The following is a 14,867-nucleotide window of genomic DNA, read 5'->3' as shown; positions in this document are numbered from 1 at the left end:
TTTCTTCTTTAATTCTTTATACAAGTGTATGCAAACAACGTTTGTGAGTGAACCATATTCATGACTTGACTACTTGTATAATTTCTTGACATTTTTAATTTAATTTATAACCAAGTGAAAAAACTTTCAACAATTACTTGCACTGTGCTTGCTGAGCTAATCTGCCAATTCATGCCATCTATATCTTCCTTTGCATCACCAACCTAACCTAACCTAACATAAATGCATAGTCTTCCACAACCCTACTACTGCCGAACCAGTACTTTTGTTGAATTGTAAATTTTCTGTTCCTTCTCAATTCTCTCTCTGTTTTTCCTGAAAATACAATATCTTTTATATTCCACCTTGTAGTTATATCCTCCTCCATCAGACAAATAATGCTTATAATTTTTTGGCTAAATCAAATTAACCAATGCCAACCCTTCCCCACTCCTGATGCTTCTGACATTAGCATTCAGTGAACTACGATGACCTCTGAACCTCCAATGGCACTCTTGATGACATTCCATTCATATTTTAAGCCTGGAAATTATCTTTAACCATCTCTGATCATTCCCATTATAAATTCATTTTCCTCAAAGGCACCTGCACATATACTTACTAGTTTCCACTCTAATGACCCTTATTTCCCTGATTCTGCATATCAGTTCTCTCTCTCTCTCTCTCTATGACCAACAATTTTTCTAGCCATCCAACTCCAAATCCATTAAGTATGAGGCATCATTCATACATATGTCCTTTCATCCATCTTATCAAGAAACATTAGACTTGATAAGAAATTATATTGTTGTTTTAATCCTTTACCCAAGCATTGACAAACAAAGTTTGCAAATGGATATATTCATGATTACTCTACTTATATTATTATTATTATTATTATTACCTCATGGTAATAATAATAATTGCCATTATTACCTCATGGAGTTACCTCATTGTTATCCAAGACTTCATGAAGTCAAAGACTCATCTGGGAGGTCCTTTTATCACCCACACACACATCTCATCATACCATGTCTTAAACACACTCAAACTCCTTGCAGACACCACACTCTCAGGCAAGGCATTCCAATCATTCCCAACTCTGCACAAAAAAACCTGCCTCTCACTCCCCTACTCACACCCTCTTTAAACAGTTTCCAGGGATGACCTCTGGTTCTCCCCTGATCTCCCACTATTCTCTGTAGAACTTCTCCACCATTGATCCTATAACAACCCCTTACCAACTTGACACCACACTCTCAGGCAAGGCATTCCAATCATTCCCAACTCTGCACAAAAAAACCTGCCTCTCACTCCCCTACTCACACCCTCTTTAAACAGTTTCCAGGGATGACCTCTGGTTCTCCCCTGATCTCCCACTATTCTCTGTAGAACTTCTCCACCACTGATCCTATAACAACCCCTTACCAATTTGTAGGTCTCTATCATATCTCCCCTCTTCCTCCTGTCCACCAGACTCTGCAAATTACATCTTCTCAATCTTTCCTCATACTCGACATTCCAGGTCAGAAACTACCTTAGTAAGTCGCCTTTGGACTCTTTCCAACATCTCTTCATCCTTCTGAAAACCCGGTGACCAAATCTGGGCACAATAGTCCATGTGCGGCCTAATCAAAGCCTTATACAACGGAACAAGAATCTACCTACTTCTACATGTCGGTGTCCTCCGCATCATTCCCAGAAGCCTTTGTGTTGTCTTCACAATTTTGTCTATGTGTCCCCTAAATTTTAGATCCTTATCCACTATCACCCCCAGATCTCTTATTTCCTCTACCTCCAACAATATATTCTCACCAAGCATAAATTCTGCATCCCATGAATATAGAGGCTAGTGACTTTACATGAATTGCCCCACTATTCCATGATGCAAAAACATGAGAAGAGTCAAAAAGGTCACTACACAGACCAGTTTTGACCTTTGATCAAAGCACATGTACACACACACACACACACACATCAGAGGCCTCAACATCTACCAGTAAATCACTCAGTTGTCATTAACCCTAAGCCTCATTGAAGGAGTTTCTCCTACTCAGCTAAAAGTAACCTAATCAAAACCCAAACATAGTTTAGGAAACTGAGATTATATACATGAAAAAAATACAGGAATTCAGAAAGAGAACTGCATTTATGTTCCCCTAGCAGTGCAGAGAATTGTTGATGTTGGAATCTGATGATGAAAACAGACATATGCCTTGAAACACTTCTCTAGAGAATGTTCATTAATTGCTCTTTATACAAAGTTTCCATACTTGGAAAAATGGCTTCCTTTGGTACTTTGTACAAAATTGCCATTTCTCTATTGGACAATATTTGTTATAGTTCCTTAGAGCAATTTGGAAATCCAGGATTGTTGTGCTGGAAAGGTACAAGATCTGTTTCTTTATTTAGGGTGATTAAATGCTGGCTAAAAGGTTCTTTGTCACCAAGCTCTTTAAGGATGAACTCTAAGCCTAAGATTATTATAGAATCACATGTCTACCACAGTAAAACATCATCAGTACAGATAGAGAAAGAACTATATGGAATTTAAATAAAAGAAACAGTAGAGTGCATGTGTTACACTGGAATCCCTCTAAATATACAGTCACATGTTCATTGGTTACAAACTATTGAGCTGAAAATAAATTAAAATGGACAATTTTGAATTTTAAAAAAATTACATTCCCAGCATTAACAACATATTCCACTCACCCACCACTCTCTGTGTAAAAAATCTTCTTCATCACATCTTTACACAACTTCTAATTTGTGTAAAGGATGGCCTCTCATCAGGACCATTGTCAGATTAGATCGTGCTCTGAGGCAAACAATTAAATATCACCCCTGATGAATTATAAGACAAAAATATAAGAAAATCTCCAATTGCTATGCTATTCTGTTTTCATTACAAGAGAAAGAGCAAAATGACACAATAAAACTGTTTATAATTATTTATAATTATAATTATTTAAAGGCCATGTCCACCTCTATTGATATAGTTGCTAGATCAACCAATCTTTCTTGGGTCATTGCTGTCACAAATAATTTTTAACCAGTTTAAGCTTGGAAAAACTTCTTTCTGCACTTGCTGTGCTAACAGGAATTGTTAGCATAGTGACACCGCCTAATGCAATATGGCTGAACGAGCGCCCTTATTAAGCCGTGCCGTGAGACAGGCTGCCTCTATGCTACACCCTGTTGATTGTACTGCCTCTCACTCTTCCCATCTTCCTCTCACACTCTTTTTATAATCCCTTCTATATTAATCTGATAAAATCCCTTCACTAACTTGAAGGTCTCTATCATATCACCTCTTTTTCCACCTATCGACCAAACTCTGAAATCTACATTTCCTCAACCGACTCTGTATAACCAATATCCTATAGTCTCAATATTATTTTGCTCATTTATCTCTGGATCCTCTCCATTGTTTCTACATCACAATGAAAACTAGATGGCCAAATCTCAGCATGTGTAATCGGACTAATACCTTATATAGAAGCATCCCCACTTCCCTATCCTCTACATGTAAATGTACTTCTTATCATAGCAGCAATGCAATATGAGCAATACAAGAGCAGCAATGTGCCATCAGAACTTTAATCCACTATCACCCCAAGATCCCAAATCTCATGTACTTCTTGAAGCACAGCTCCACCAATACAGTAATAGAAGGCTAATTCAAATTAGCCTTATATCTCTGTACACTAGAGTCAAACATATTGCAATTATTAATATTAAATATTCATGAACAACTCTACTCATTTTCCCAAGCAAGTCTATATCTTCCTGTAGAGAAGCATCATAAACAATACAGCAATACTGTTAATTCTAATCTTTAGAGGTACCTGTGGCATAATTAAAATTGTGGCATAATTAAAACAATAACTTAACATGTATAAAACCAACAGTAATAACTTTAATGAATTAAAGATTGCAAAAGAATTGTCAACCCCTCTTACTTGGATATTTAACTTAAGTTTGAACATGGGTATGGTCCCTAGGGAGTGGAAGTTAGGCAAAGTGGTTCCTTTGCATAAAGGTGGCTCTAAAACTGCAATAATTAATTACAGACCAATCACCATCTCAGGAGTAGTGGTAAAAGTATTGGAAAAGTTGGTTAAAGACAAAATTCAAGAATGGATGGATCAGGATATGATACTCTATAGAGGCCAACACGGTTTTGTTAAAGGTATATCCTGCCTTAGCAATCTATTAACTTTTTTTATAATAGAATGACATCTGAGTTGGACAAAAGAACTGGCTACACAGCGGTACTTCTGGATTTTGCTAAGGCCTTTGACAGGATATCCCATGGAACACTGTTACACAAATTGGAGCAGATGGGAATAGATACTAAATTGGTGATATAAATTGAGAATGGCTCAGGGAGAGATACCAGAAGGTGGTGTATGGAGGAGCTGAGTCCAGGATGAGGCAGGTGACCAGTGGTGTGCATCAGGGCTCTGTGCTTGGGCCACTGTTGTTTAATTTGTATATAAATGATATAGGAAATGGCTTAAAGGGAGATATTCAGTTGTTTGCTGATGATGCAAAGTTGGGTAGTGCAATAAAAAATCAAGCTGATGTTAAAAGTTTGTAAGATGATTTAAATAAGCTGGTAGAATAGGCAAAAGGTAATGGATGTCAGTTCAATGTGGAAAAGTGTAAAGTTATGCATTTTGGGATTAAAAGCTTATCAGTTGTGTACTACATTGATGGAACAGTACTCCAAGAGATTGATGGGGCAAGGACTTAGGGGTGTTGGTAGATAGGGAGATGAAGTTCAGGTGACACATTGCTAAGGTGTCCAAGATTGCAAATAGGATTACCTGGTTGTTGAGGAACACACTGACATCCAGAGATAAAGAGGTTATTATTCTCCTTTATAAAGCATTGATACGTCCACATTTGGATTACTGTGCTCAGGTCTGGTCACCTGGATTCCTTGGAGATGAGGAGGCTGTGGAGAGGGTTCAGAGAAGAGTGACTAAGTTGGTGAGTGATGTAAAAAATGCTCCCTACATTGATAGATTGAGAGCTTGTGGATTGCAGAGGTTAGTTGATAGGCGGAGAAGAGGGGATATGATAGAAACATTTAAATTACTGAAACGTTTTTATAGGATTGATGCAGGGATAATGTTTCAGCTGTGTGATAGTGATGGAAGAACAAGAGGTCATCCCTGGAAATTAAAGAAGAGTGTGGTTAACAAGGGTGTGAGAACAAGGTGTTTTGCCTGGAGGGTGGTGAATGAGTGGAATTCATTGCCTGATAGTTGTGAGTTCTTTGTCTGTAAATGGATTCAAGAAAAGATATGACAGATATCGTTTTGCTAGTTTGGGTCTCCTGCAATGATTCTACTGACTCCATGGAGATATCCATAATAATAATGATAATAATAATAAAAGTTAAAATATTTCGTACTGAAAGTAATAGTACATCATCAGTGTAGAACAAACAGTTAATAGAATAGAATATAAACTACAGAACAGTCGGTGGCTTACCAATTAAATTAATTAAATTTAATTTAATTAATTACCAATTAATTGGTAATCTACCGACTGTTCTGTGCTTTGCATTCCGTTCCTTTAACTGTTTGTTCTACGCTGATGGTGTACTGTTACTTTTAGTACGAAATATTTGTACCTTTAATTCATTAAAGTTATTACTGTTAGTTTTATACGTATTAGTTATTAATTTTACTGTTAATTCTACCTAGTTATGCATCATCAACAAACATTTGAAGATCCTCAGTGAATCAACAACATATTATTAGGAAATAAGTTAAACAGCAAGAGCCTAAGAACAGAATCCTGAGGCACATCACTGGTCGCCTTCTTTTTCTGAGCGAATGCTGCATCATACAAAACTTGTTGGTATGTTCAGAAAACCAATCTTTAATCCATCTAACTGATCTGTTATCCAAAACTACCTTCTTCAGCTTATACACCAACATGTGGTGTTTTTATATGGACTTTTTCAATCGAAGGTGAGTTAGCCGATCTCATACGGAGGTAGCAGGGGGTTTTTTCTCCCGGAGACTCGGGTTTTTCATCCCGCATACAGACAAATCTGCCCTTCAGAACCCACGTAATTTACAGACAAAAAATACTAGCTGTAGTAGTGGTGGTTGTGGGCAGTAAATGGTGATGTAGGTGATTGGTAGCAGAGGTTCTATGTAGTAGCGGAGGCGGAGAGTTGTACAGTAGGTGTCCTCCCGCGATGAGTCTTCAGACTCCTTGGAGGTGCACAAATAATAATAATAATAATAATAATGATAATAATGTCATGTGGTAATATATCAAATGACTTTGCAAAGTCCAAGAACATTGCTGTATACCTGTGTGATAAGGAAACTTTAGAGAGAGAGAGAGAGGTGAGTGACTAGGAGTGTCTCAGGTCTCTGGAATGTTGAGCACAACACCAGATTAAGTGGACGTGCACTGCACAGCAGAAATGATATGATTGAGTCACACAGTTTTGTGGGAGAGGAAACTATCAGATATAGGAGAGATAATGCATAGGTTGATGGGAGAGGGGGGGGGGGGGTATCATCTAATGAAACTGCATAAGAGATTTTCATGGTAGGTGGTGAATGCAATAGAGTGGAATGCAAATACATTACCAGAGTAGATGGTGAATGTTTTCAATCAAAATTAGCATTATGATCTGTAAGAGTCTGACCTCTTGCAGTGAGTCTTCTAACTCCATGTAAGCCTTAAAATAATACTAATACTAACTAATGTTAGTTAAACACTTTCAGAAAAGTTACCACCTTACCTGGTCCCTTGGCTCCTCCTTTTACTAATCTACCTAAGCGAAATATCACTGCTCGTTCATACTCTTGAACAACCTAAGTTTAAAACAAAACAGAAATATAGCAATCCTTCATTATGCTTAAAAGGCAAATTAATAACAATGACAAATCCTATCTAATCCTATGTAACTATTATTTTCTTGGATTGACAGCTCATGCTGTCAATCCAAGAAATAAATTCCTATCATTTACTAAAATTTTAGTTTCAAACTTTCATTGGTTCTACATTGCAGTGGCAGCTCAGCCATTATTACTCTGCTTGTGAAAAGTGCTGTAACAAAATTTTTAGACATTGCATAATTAACAGCAATGTTGAAGCTAATGGAAGGTTAGAAATCTGAATGCGGCAAAAATGATTTGTCTATCCACTGCAACTGTTATGTAAATCACTTCTGTTTTAATGCTCTGCTGATTTTTAGGTGGGCTCTATAAAATGCTGAAGCATTTATTATATTGCTTTTATCTATCCTTATATATAGCACATGGCAGTGAATTTGAGCTGTGCTGAAGAAAGGAGTTTTAATCGATGAATAGTCCATTTTTTTAAGTTTTTGAGTGCTAAATTGTTTCTCTGGAATACGAGTGTACTATAGTGGTTGTTTTTTTGAAGTTAGTGCTGTTGCGATATTGTGTATTTTGTTTACCGAGAAGACGGGGCAGATGCATAATGGTGGAAGACAAGTTTTCATTACTGTATTTAGTTTTATTTCATTTTATTTAGTGTACTTAATGTTTTGTTTTGCTTGTAATTGTGCTTGGAGGTCATTTCAGGATAGAAAGGAATTGTATGCGAGATACTGCCTGCATTTGTATGAGGAAGGATGTAGGCATCTGGAGAGATTGCTGTTCTGAATGAGTTGGTGTGTCAATGCAGGGAAACTAGAATGCCCAGAGTGGATGGTAGCAGGGGGATGACATCAGGTAACAATGAGCCCAGTAGAGTCTAGAGAGGATAATGCTGGGTATAGAAACAGTGGCATTTTTATGCTTTATACTAATGCCAGGAGTATCCGGAATAAAGGAGAAGAATTGGTGGTGCAGATTGCATCAGCCTGACCAAAGATTATTGAAATCACTGAGAGTGGTTGACAGAAGAGGATATAATAAGAGGAATAGAAGTAGAATGGTACAGCATTTTTCGGCAGGATACGAAGGGAAAGCGTGGTGGTGGTGGATTACTGCTTATGATAAGTGATGACTTATGTCCTCTAAGAGTGGAGGCTTTGGAAGGCAGTGACACATGATTTTGAAAGCATATGGTGTGAAGTAGAGGTGGGCAAGGCAGGATATTTAGTGGGGTGTTGCTACAAACCAAGGAGCACAGAGGGTGGGGACCAGATGTTTGGACAGTTGAGCTTGGCAGGTGCAAGAAGAATGATTGTTTTGGGAGATTTTAACTACAGCATTATAAATTGGGAAGAGGAAGATGCATGTAGCGATGGGGGGAATAGAATTTCTGAAATTCTTGAGGATCAGGTGTCTTAGGAAACATGTAATAGAGTGAACAGAAGGTTTGGGAGTTTTGGATTTGGTCATAGCATCAGAAGAGTTGATAATAATTGAGATGACATCTCTCCCACCAGATGGAGAGAGAGTGATCATCTGATTTTGACTTGGAAGATGAATGGACATGCAGGAGTATCAAAGAGATGGGAACGTATATGTAGAATTATAAGGCAGGTGATTATAATAGTCTTAGACATCAACTTGGGGATGTTTCATGGAGGGAGGAATTGGAAGGACGGTATATCATTAGTGATTGGGAAATTGCGAAGGAATATTTGTTAGCAGCAATAGTAAGCTGTATTCCACAAGTGAAGAAGAGCACACAATTTGGAGTAAAGCGTTTAAAACAATATTAAACAGGAACTGCATGCGAAAAAGAGGCTATGGAAGAGATATAAGGAGAGAGGTGAAAAGAAGATGCATGAAGAATATAAGACACAGGCCAGGAGAGTGACTAGTATGGTAAGGAAGACGAAACTCGAATGTAGGAGGAGATTAGCCCTAAGATCCAAAGAAAATCCTAGGGAATTTTTTAGATATGTGGCCAGTAGGAGGAGAAATGACTGTGGAAGAATGATATTGTGGGATAAAAATGGAAATAGAGTAACTGATGCAGAGGACATAGCAAAATTGTTCAATGAACACTTTATTGGAGTATTTCATCCTGGAGGAGTCAGTTTTAATGCTACAGGGATAGGGCAGGTTCTGGGTTTAGAGGTGCAGGAGGAGAGTGTGTTCCAAATACTGAATACTCTGGATGTCAGTAAAGCTGTGGGACTGGATGGTATTTCACCACATGTTTTAAGAGAATGTGCTAAGGAACTGACAGTGCCTTTGACCTGAGTTTTTCAATGAACGTCTGGCTGCGGGAAAGGTGCCCATGGAATGGAAGGAAGGTAAGATAGTGCCATTGCATAAGGGTGGTAGCAGACTGGAAGTGTCTAATTATAGGCCAGTTTGAGTGTCATCAGTAGTTAGTAAGATCTTGGAGAAAGTAGTGAAGGACCGTATAAAGCATTGGGCAGATGAGGGTAATGTTAACTGTGAGAGTCAAAATGGATTTGTGAAAGGGCACTCTTGTTTTAGCAATATGCTAGCCTTTTATGATAACGTTACAAGAGCATTAGATGAGGGAAAGGCATATACTGCCATTTTCGTAGACTTAGCAAAGCCATTTGACAGGGTGCTACATGATAAGCTGATATTTAAGTTGCAGCACATGGATCTGGGTGTCAGATTGGTCAACTGGATTCAGGATTGGCTGTCCGATAGGTATCAGAGAGTTGTGTATGGTGGGGCAGTTTCAAGGAAGCAGAGGGTTACAAGTGGGATCCCTCAGGGCTCAGTACTGGGACCTATATTGTTTAACCTTTATATCAATGACATTTTCAGTGGATTGCAAGGGGATATTCAGTTGTTTGCAGATGATGCGAAGCTGGGAAGAATTATTAGTAATAGTGCAGATGTGGCAACCCTGCAAGAGGATTTGAATAAGCTAGACAGATGGCAAATGAATGGGGTGTCAGTTTAATACAGCAAAATGCAAGGTCTTGATGGTTGGGAAACATCGATGGGATGCTGCATACTCTGTGGGAGGAGTTATACTGGAGCAAGTAGGGGAGACAAGAGATCTGGGGGTTGATGATTGATAGAAACCTGAAATTTAGGGGACATAATGCAAAGGTGGTGAAGGTAACACAGCACAGAGGATTGCTACAATAATGAGTAGGACACTGACCTGCAGAGATAAAAGGATTATCATTCCGTTGTATAAGACCCTGATCAGACCACACTTGGACTATTGTTCTCAGATATGGTCCCCAGGATTTGAAGGGGATAAATTAACTGTGGAAAGGGTACAAAGGTAGATAACAAAGATGGTTTCAGGACTGTACAATGATAGTAATGAGGATCGGCTGAGGGAATGTGGACTGCAGAGTTTGGTGGATAGAAGGAGAGGTGATATGATTAAGACTTTTAAACTGTTGAGATGGTTACAGGGTTGATACTGAGGAGCTCTTTCGCTTGGTTGAACAGCTGGAAGGAGTGATGACAAGAGGCCATCCCTGGAAGTTATGAAAGGAAACTGTGAGCAAGAGGGTGAGGAGTGGTTTCTTTGCATGGAGGGTGGTTGAACCATGGATGCATTGCCTGATGGAGTGGTGAGAGTGAGAACGGTCAATGAGTTCAAGGAGTGGTATGATAGACTTTGTGTTTCTTAGGGGGGGGGGACCTCCCCTCGATGAATCTTGATAGAATTTGTGTTTCTTAGGAGGGACCTCCCACGTCGAGTCTTTTGACTCCATGGAGGCCTGAATAATAATAATAATAATAGTATGTCTGCATGTTATTCTTGATTATGGTTAGTCAGCTTTTATTGAAATTTATAATTTGAGATCTTTACCAAACTTTGCAAAACCATCTCCATTTCTTGATTCACTTAGGGATCAAATTTATCTTTAGCAGCTAAATATTAAAAAATAGGTATTTTTTGCTGATTTCAGTTAAACCCATTATAATAATTTAGAAACTATTTGCAGTTTTATTTAGAGTAACATAAAATTTAATATAATGTAACATATCACACTTGACTTATGTTAAACCATCTGCAGGGAGCAGAATGTAGCTGAAACTTTTTGAAATGATGCAGAATAATTATTATTATCATTATTATTATTTAGGCCTCCAAGAAGTCAAAGGACTCATTATGGGGAGGTCCTTCCTAGGAAACACAAGTCTATCAAGACTAATCATGGGAGTTCCCTCCTAGGAAACACAAAGTCCATCATACCACTCCTTAAACTCATTGACCGTTCTCGCTCTCACCACTCCATCAGGCAATGCATTCCATAGTTCAACCACCCTCCATGCAAAACCACTCCTCACCCTCTTGCTTACAGTTTCCTTTCGTAATTTTCAGGGATGGCCCCTTGTCATCAATCCTTCCTGCTGTTCAACCAAGCAAAAGACCTCCCCAGTGTCAACCCTGTAACCACCTCTCAACAGTTTAAAAAGGCTCAATCATATCACTTCCCCTTCTTCTATCCACCAAACTCTGCAGTCCACATTCCCTCAGTCGATCCTCATAACTAACATTGTTGAGTCCTGAGACCATCTTTGTTATCCGCCTTTGTACTCTTTCCACAGTTAATTTATCCTCTTCAAATCCTGGGGACCAAATCTGAGAACAATAGTCTAAGTGTGGTCTGATCAGGGTCTTATACAACGGAATGATAACTTTTTTATCTTTGCATGTCAGTATCCTTCTCATTATTGCAGCAATTCTCTGTGTTACCTTCACCACCTTTGCAATATGTCCCCTGAATTTCAGATTTCTATCAATCATCAACCCCAGATCTCTTGTCTCCCCTACTTCCTCCAGTATAGCTACTCCAATAGAGTTCATTCTCAACAAAATTGAAGTTGCCATTTTGGATCATAACTAAAATGTTGTCTTCTCAATTTTGATTTGATCTGATAATTTTAGTGGCAAAATGGTACTATATGGCTACAGTATATACAGGGTGTTCGGGATAAATTTGACATATTTATAATTAATTATATTTTTCCGTAAGTTACATGTATTAACACACACTTCTCTTCATTTAAAAGTTTGGACCCTTCTTCATTCATATACAAGATGTCAGAAAGGATGGATAGCTGGAACCCACCTGAATCATGGAAGAGAATAACTTGTATCATGATGATTCGTGCCCGCCATCAAAATAAGGATATTACGACTGCTGCCCAATGCTCCCTGAATACAGTAAAAACAATCAGGCATGAACTAGAGACTTGCAATGGTGACTACGAGGATGTAGCAAGAAGAAAGATCCCTAGCAGACGATCTGATTGCGTTCGTACAGCAGAATTCTTCGCAAATCTGCAGGAACAGGTGTTGAAGAACCCTGGCATTGGAATTCGGGCTTTGTTCGTGGAGTTGCTAACTGTAGTCAAGCCCTGGATAACAAGGGTAGCCAATGGTAGGCCGTATGTATGGCAGCAGGATTCGGCCCCTTGCCACACCTCTGGGAAAAGTCAAAAATGGTTGTCTGAAAATTTCTATGACTTCACCAGTCCAAATGTTTGGCCTCCAAACTCCCCAGACCTTAACCCCATGGATTATTTTGTATGGGGCGCAGTTGAAAAAGACACCAATCGCACTTCCAGTAATACAAAAGCCCAGTTAATGGATAAAATTAAAACAGTTTTTGCGGCCCTTCCCAGGGAGACTGTAGCATCAGCTTGTTCGAGGTTCCGAAGCAGAATTGAAGCTGTGATCGATGCTAATGGTGGTTATTTTGAGTAAATCTTGTTGATAGTATTGTAATTAACTCTGCCTGTAATGTTTTTTTGTCAATTCATTAAATTTAATAAATACAAAGAAGATTTTCTTTTTCCTTACGAAACTGTCAAATTTATCCCGAACACCCTGTATATATATATATATATATTATTATTATTATTATTATTATTACCACGGGCTACTCCAGGAGTCCTTAGACTCATCGAGGGAGGCCCTAAACATCATGTTCACACAGCTGTTCAACATTCTCACAGTATCTATCATACCTTGCCTTGAACTCGCTCACTGTCATAGCACCCACAACAGACTCTGGCAGCTTATTCCACTCATTTACCACTCTAAAAGTAAAGAACCCAGCTCTAACACCCCTGCTAACCACGCTCTTGCCCAGCTTCCATGGGTGTCCCCTAGTTCTCCCACCACCAGTCCTGATCTCAAAAATATCATCTGAATTAATCCTATAGAATCCTTTTAGCAATTTGAATGTCTCAATCATATCTCCCCTTTTTCGCCTATCAACTAGTTTCTGCAACCCACAAATCTTCAACCTGTTCTCATATGGTGCATTCCATAGACCTGCTATCATCTTAGTCACTCGCCTCTGGATCCTCTCAACCTAGTTTGGCATATATATATATATATATATATATGCCAAAAACAGTATATAATAATAATACTAAATAGAAAATGTTATTTATTTCATATATTAAACAAAATACGGTGCTTACCTGCATCAGAGAACAATTAATTCACATATTGATAGAATCCACTAAAATCAAACCTATAAGGTCTTTAATATGGCAATCCAGCATCACTGTGCAAGCACCTCAAGCAATATTCTGTATATTTACAAAATTAAATAACTATACAAATTTTTATTTCCCAAAAATAACAACAGGCACTCTTTAACCCTAAATCTATGGAAAATGGTGGGTAGCAGTCACAATTGGAATAGTGAAATCTCTAATAGAAGGTGACATGCAGTTGCTACCATCTTGGTTCCTAACCTAAATAGTATTATTATGCAAAATCATTCAAGTTTAATTTTATGTGGATCCAACCCATGAAAGGTTTATTTGTAAACCTTTAGTATATTTGTACTGCAGTTAGGTTATGATTTTTTTTTCTATTTTTTAATGATTTCATAGATTGAATTTTCTTTATTTATTTTGACAGTCCATGAATTCTGTTCTAGAGACTAAACATGGAACTTTTTTTTTTCAAGCCACTTCAGGTCTCAATAATTGGAAAAATAGTCTCACACCAGACAATGAAATTCATCTCCCACCTAAAGACAATCACAAACATCCATGCCCACAGCCAGATTCAAACTCACAACCTGTTGGTTGGAGAGCCAGGCCATAGGTGCTCAATGTTTTGAATAATTAGATTAAAAAGTTACTACTGGCAGAAGAGAATCCTACTTATCTATCCCAAAGATCAACTAAATTGAAAGGAACTTTTTCTAGTCACATGCAAGAATTCTTCCAATCCTGACTAGAATCTAAGAGATAAGCTTAGGTGTTGATGATTACTCATGACTTATTTTTCACGGTATTAACAACACCACACACCTTTTATCACAAAGATGTTTTATTAACGCTTATATTTCGCTGATGTTCAACTCAGCATCATCAGAGCACAACACACTTGTATACGCGACAGTGAGTGAGTGAAACAATATAATTGCAAAAGACAAAAGATCTAAAGTCGTATTTTTGGCACCCTCTAACGAAAAAAAAAAAAAAAGCAGCTATCCAGGAGGTTTTCTTAGGATAACCGTCTCCCAAATTTTTGGCAAATTAATGCAACCATATTTGTTAAGGTTGGGAGAATTCTTCAAAGCCATTGCTGACTCAAAAAATAATCTTTCAGATCTATAACGACTCCTAAATATCACATTTGTTTTCTTCCATCTAATCCTGTGTGAAAGAGTGTCCAAAGAGTGGTCTGCCAGTCCCGACTTGTCATAGTAATAGTAGTGAATGTATCTTTCATGTTCTTCCAGGCGGATGTTCACTGATCTTCCTGTTTGCCCATAATAGGCCAAGTCACAGTCACAAGGAACCTCATACACTCCTGGGTGTGCTAAAGGGTGAAGTTTATCCTTAGGCGAGTGGATCAGAGTTGCCAGCTTGACATGAGGTTTGAAAGTGGTGTGAAGGCCATGTTTCAGCAATACTTTGGCTATCTTTTCCGATGTACCTCTGATATAGGGAATAGAAATGGTCATGTTGTATTCTTGTGTATTAGGG

General features: G+C 38.3%; 1 protein-coding gene across 3 annotated transcripts in view; it reads right to left on the bottom strand.

Annotated features, from left to right (window-relative positions):
* Positions 1-14,867, bottom strand: part of LOC150098028 (band 7 protein AGAP004871-like) — a 271,678-nt gene that overhangs the window by 149,414 nt on the left and 107,397 nt on the right. For all 3 annotated transcript variants that reach the window (XM_090406497.1, XM_090406498.1, XM_090406499.1), the window contains exon 3: positions 6,764-6,836. In XM_090406497.1, coding sequence (XP_090262623.1) covers positions 6,764-6,836 — 73 coding nt within the window. The remainder of the gene's footprint in view (positions 1-6,763; positions 6,837-14,867) is intronic.

This window comes from Typopeltis vanoorti, chromosome 16, assembly GCF_054136105.1.
Source record: "Typopeltis vanoorti isolate ZY-2024b chromosome 16, IOZ_Tvanoo_1.0, whole genome shotgun sequence".
Taxonomy (NCBI): domain Eukaryota; kingdom Metazoa; phylum Arthropoda; class Arachnida; order Uropygi; family Thelyphonidae; genus Typopeltis; species Typopeltis vanoorti.
This window is presented reverse-complemented; position numbering and strand designations above follow the sequence as displayed.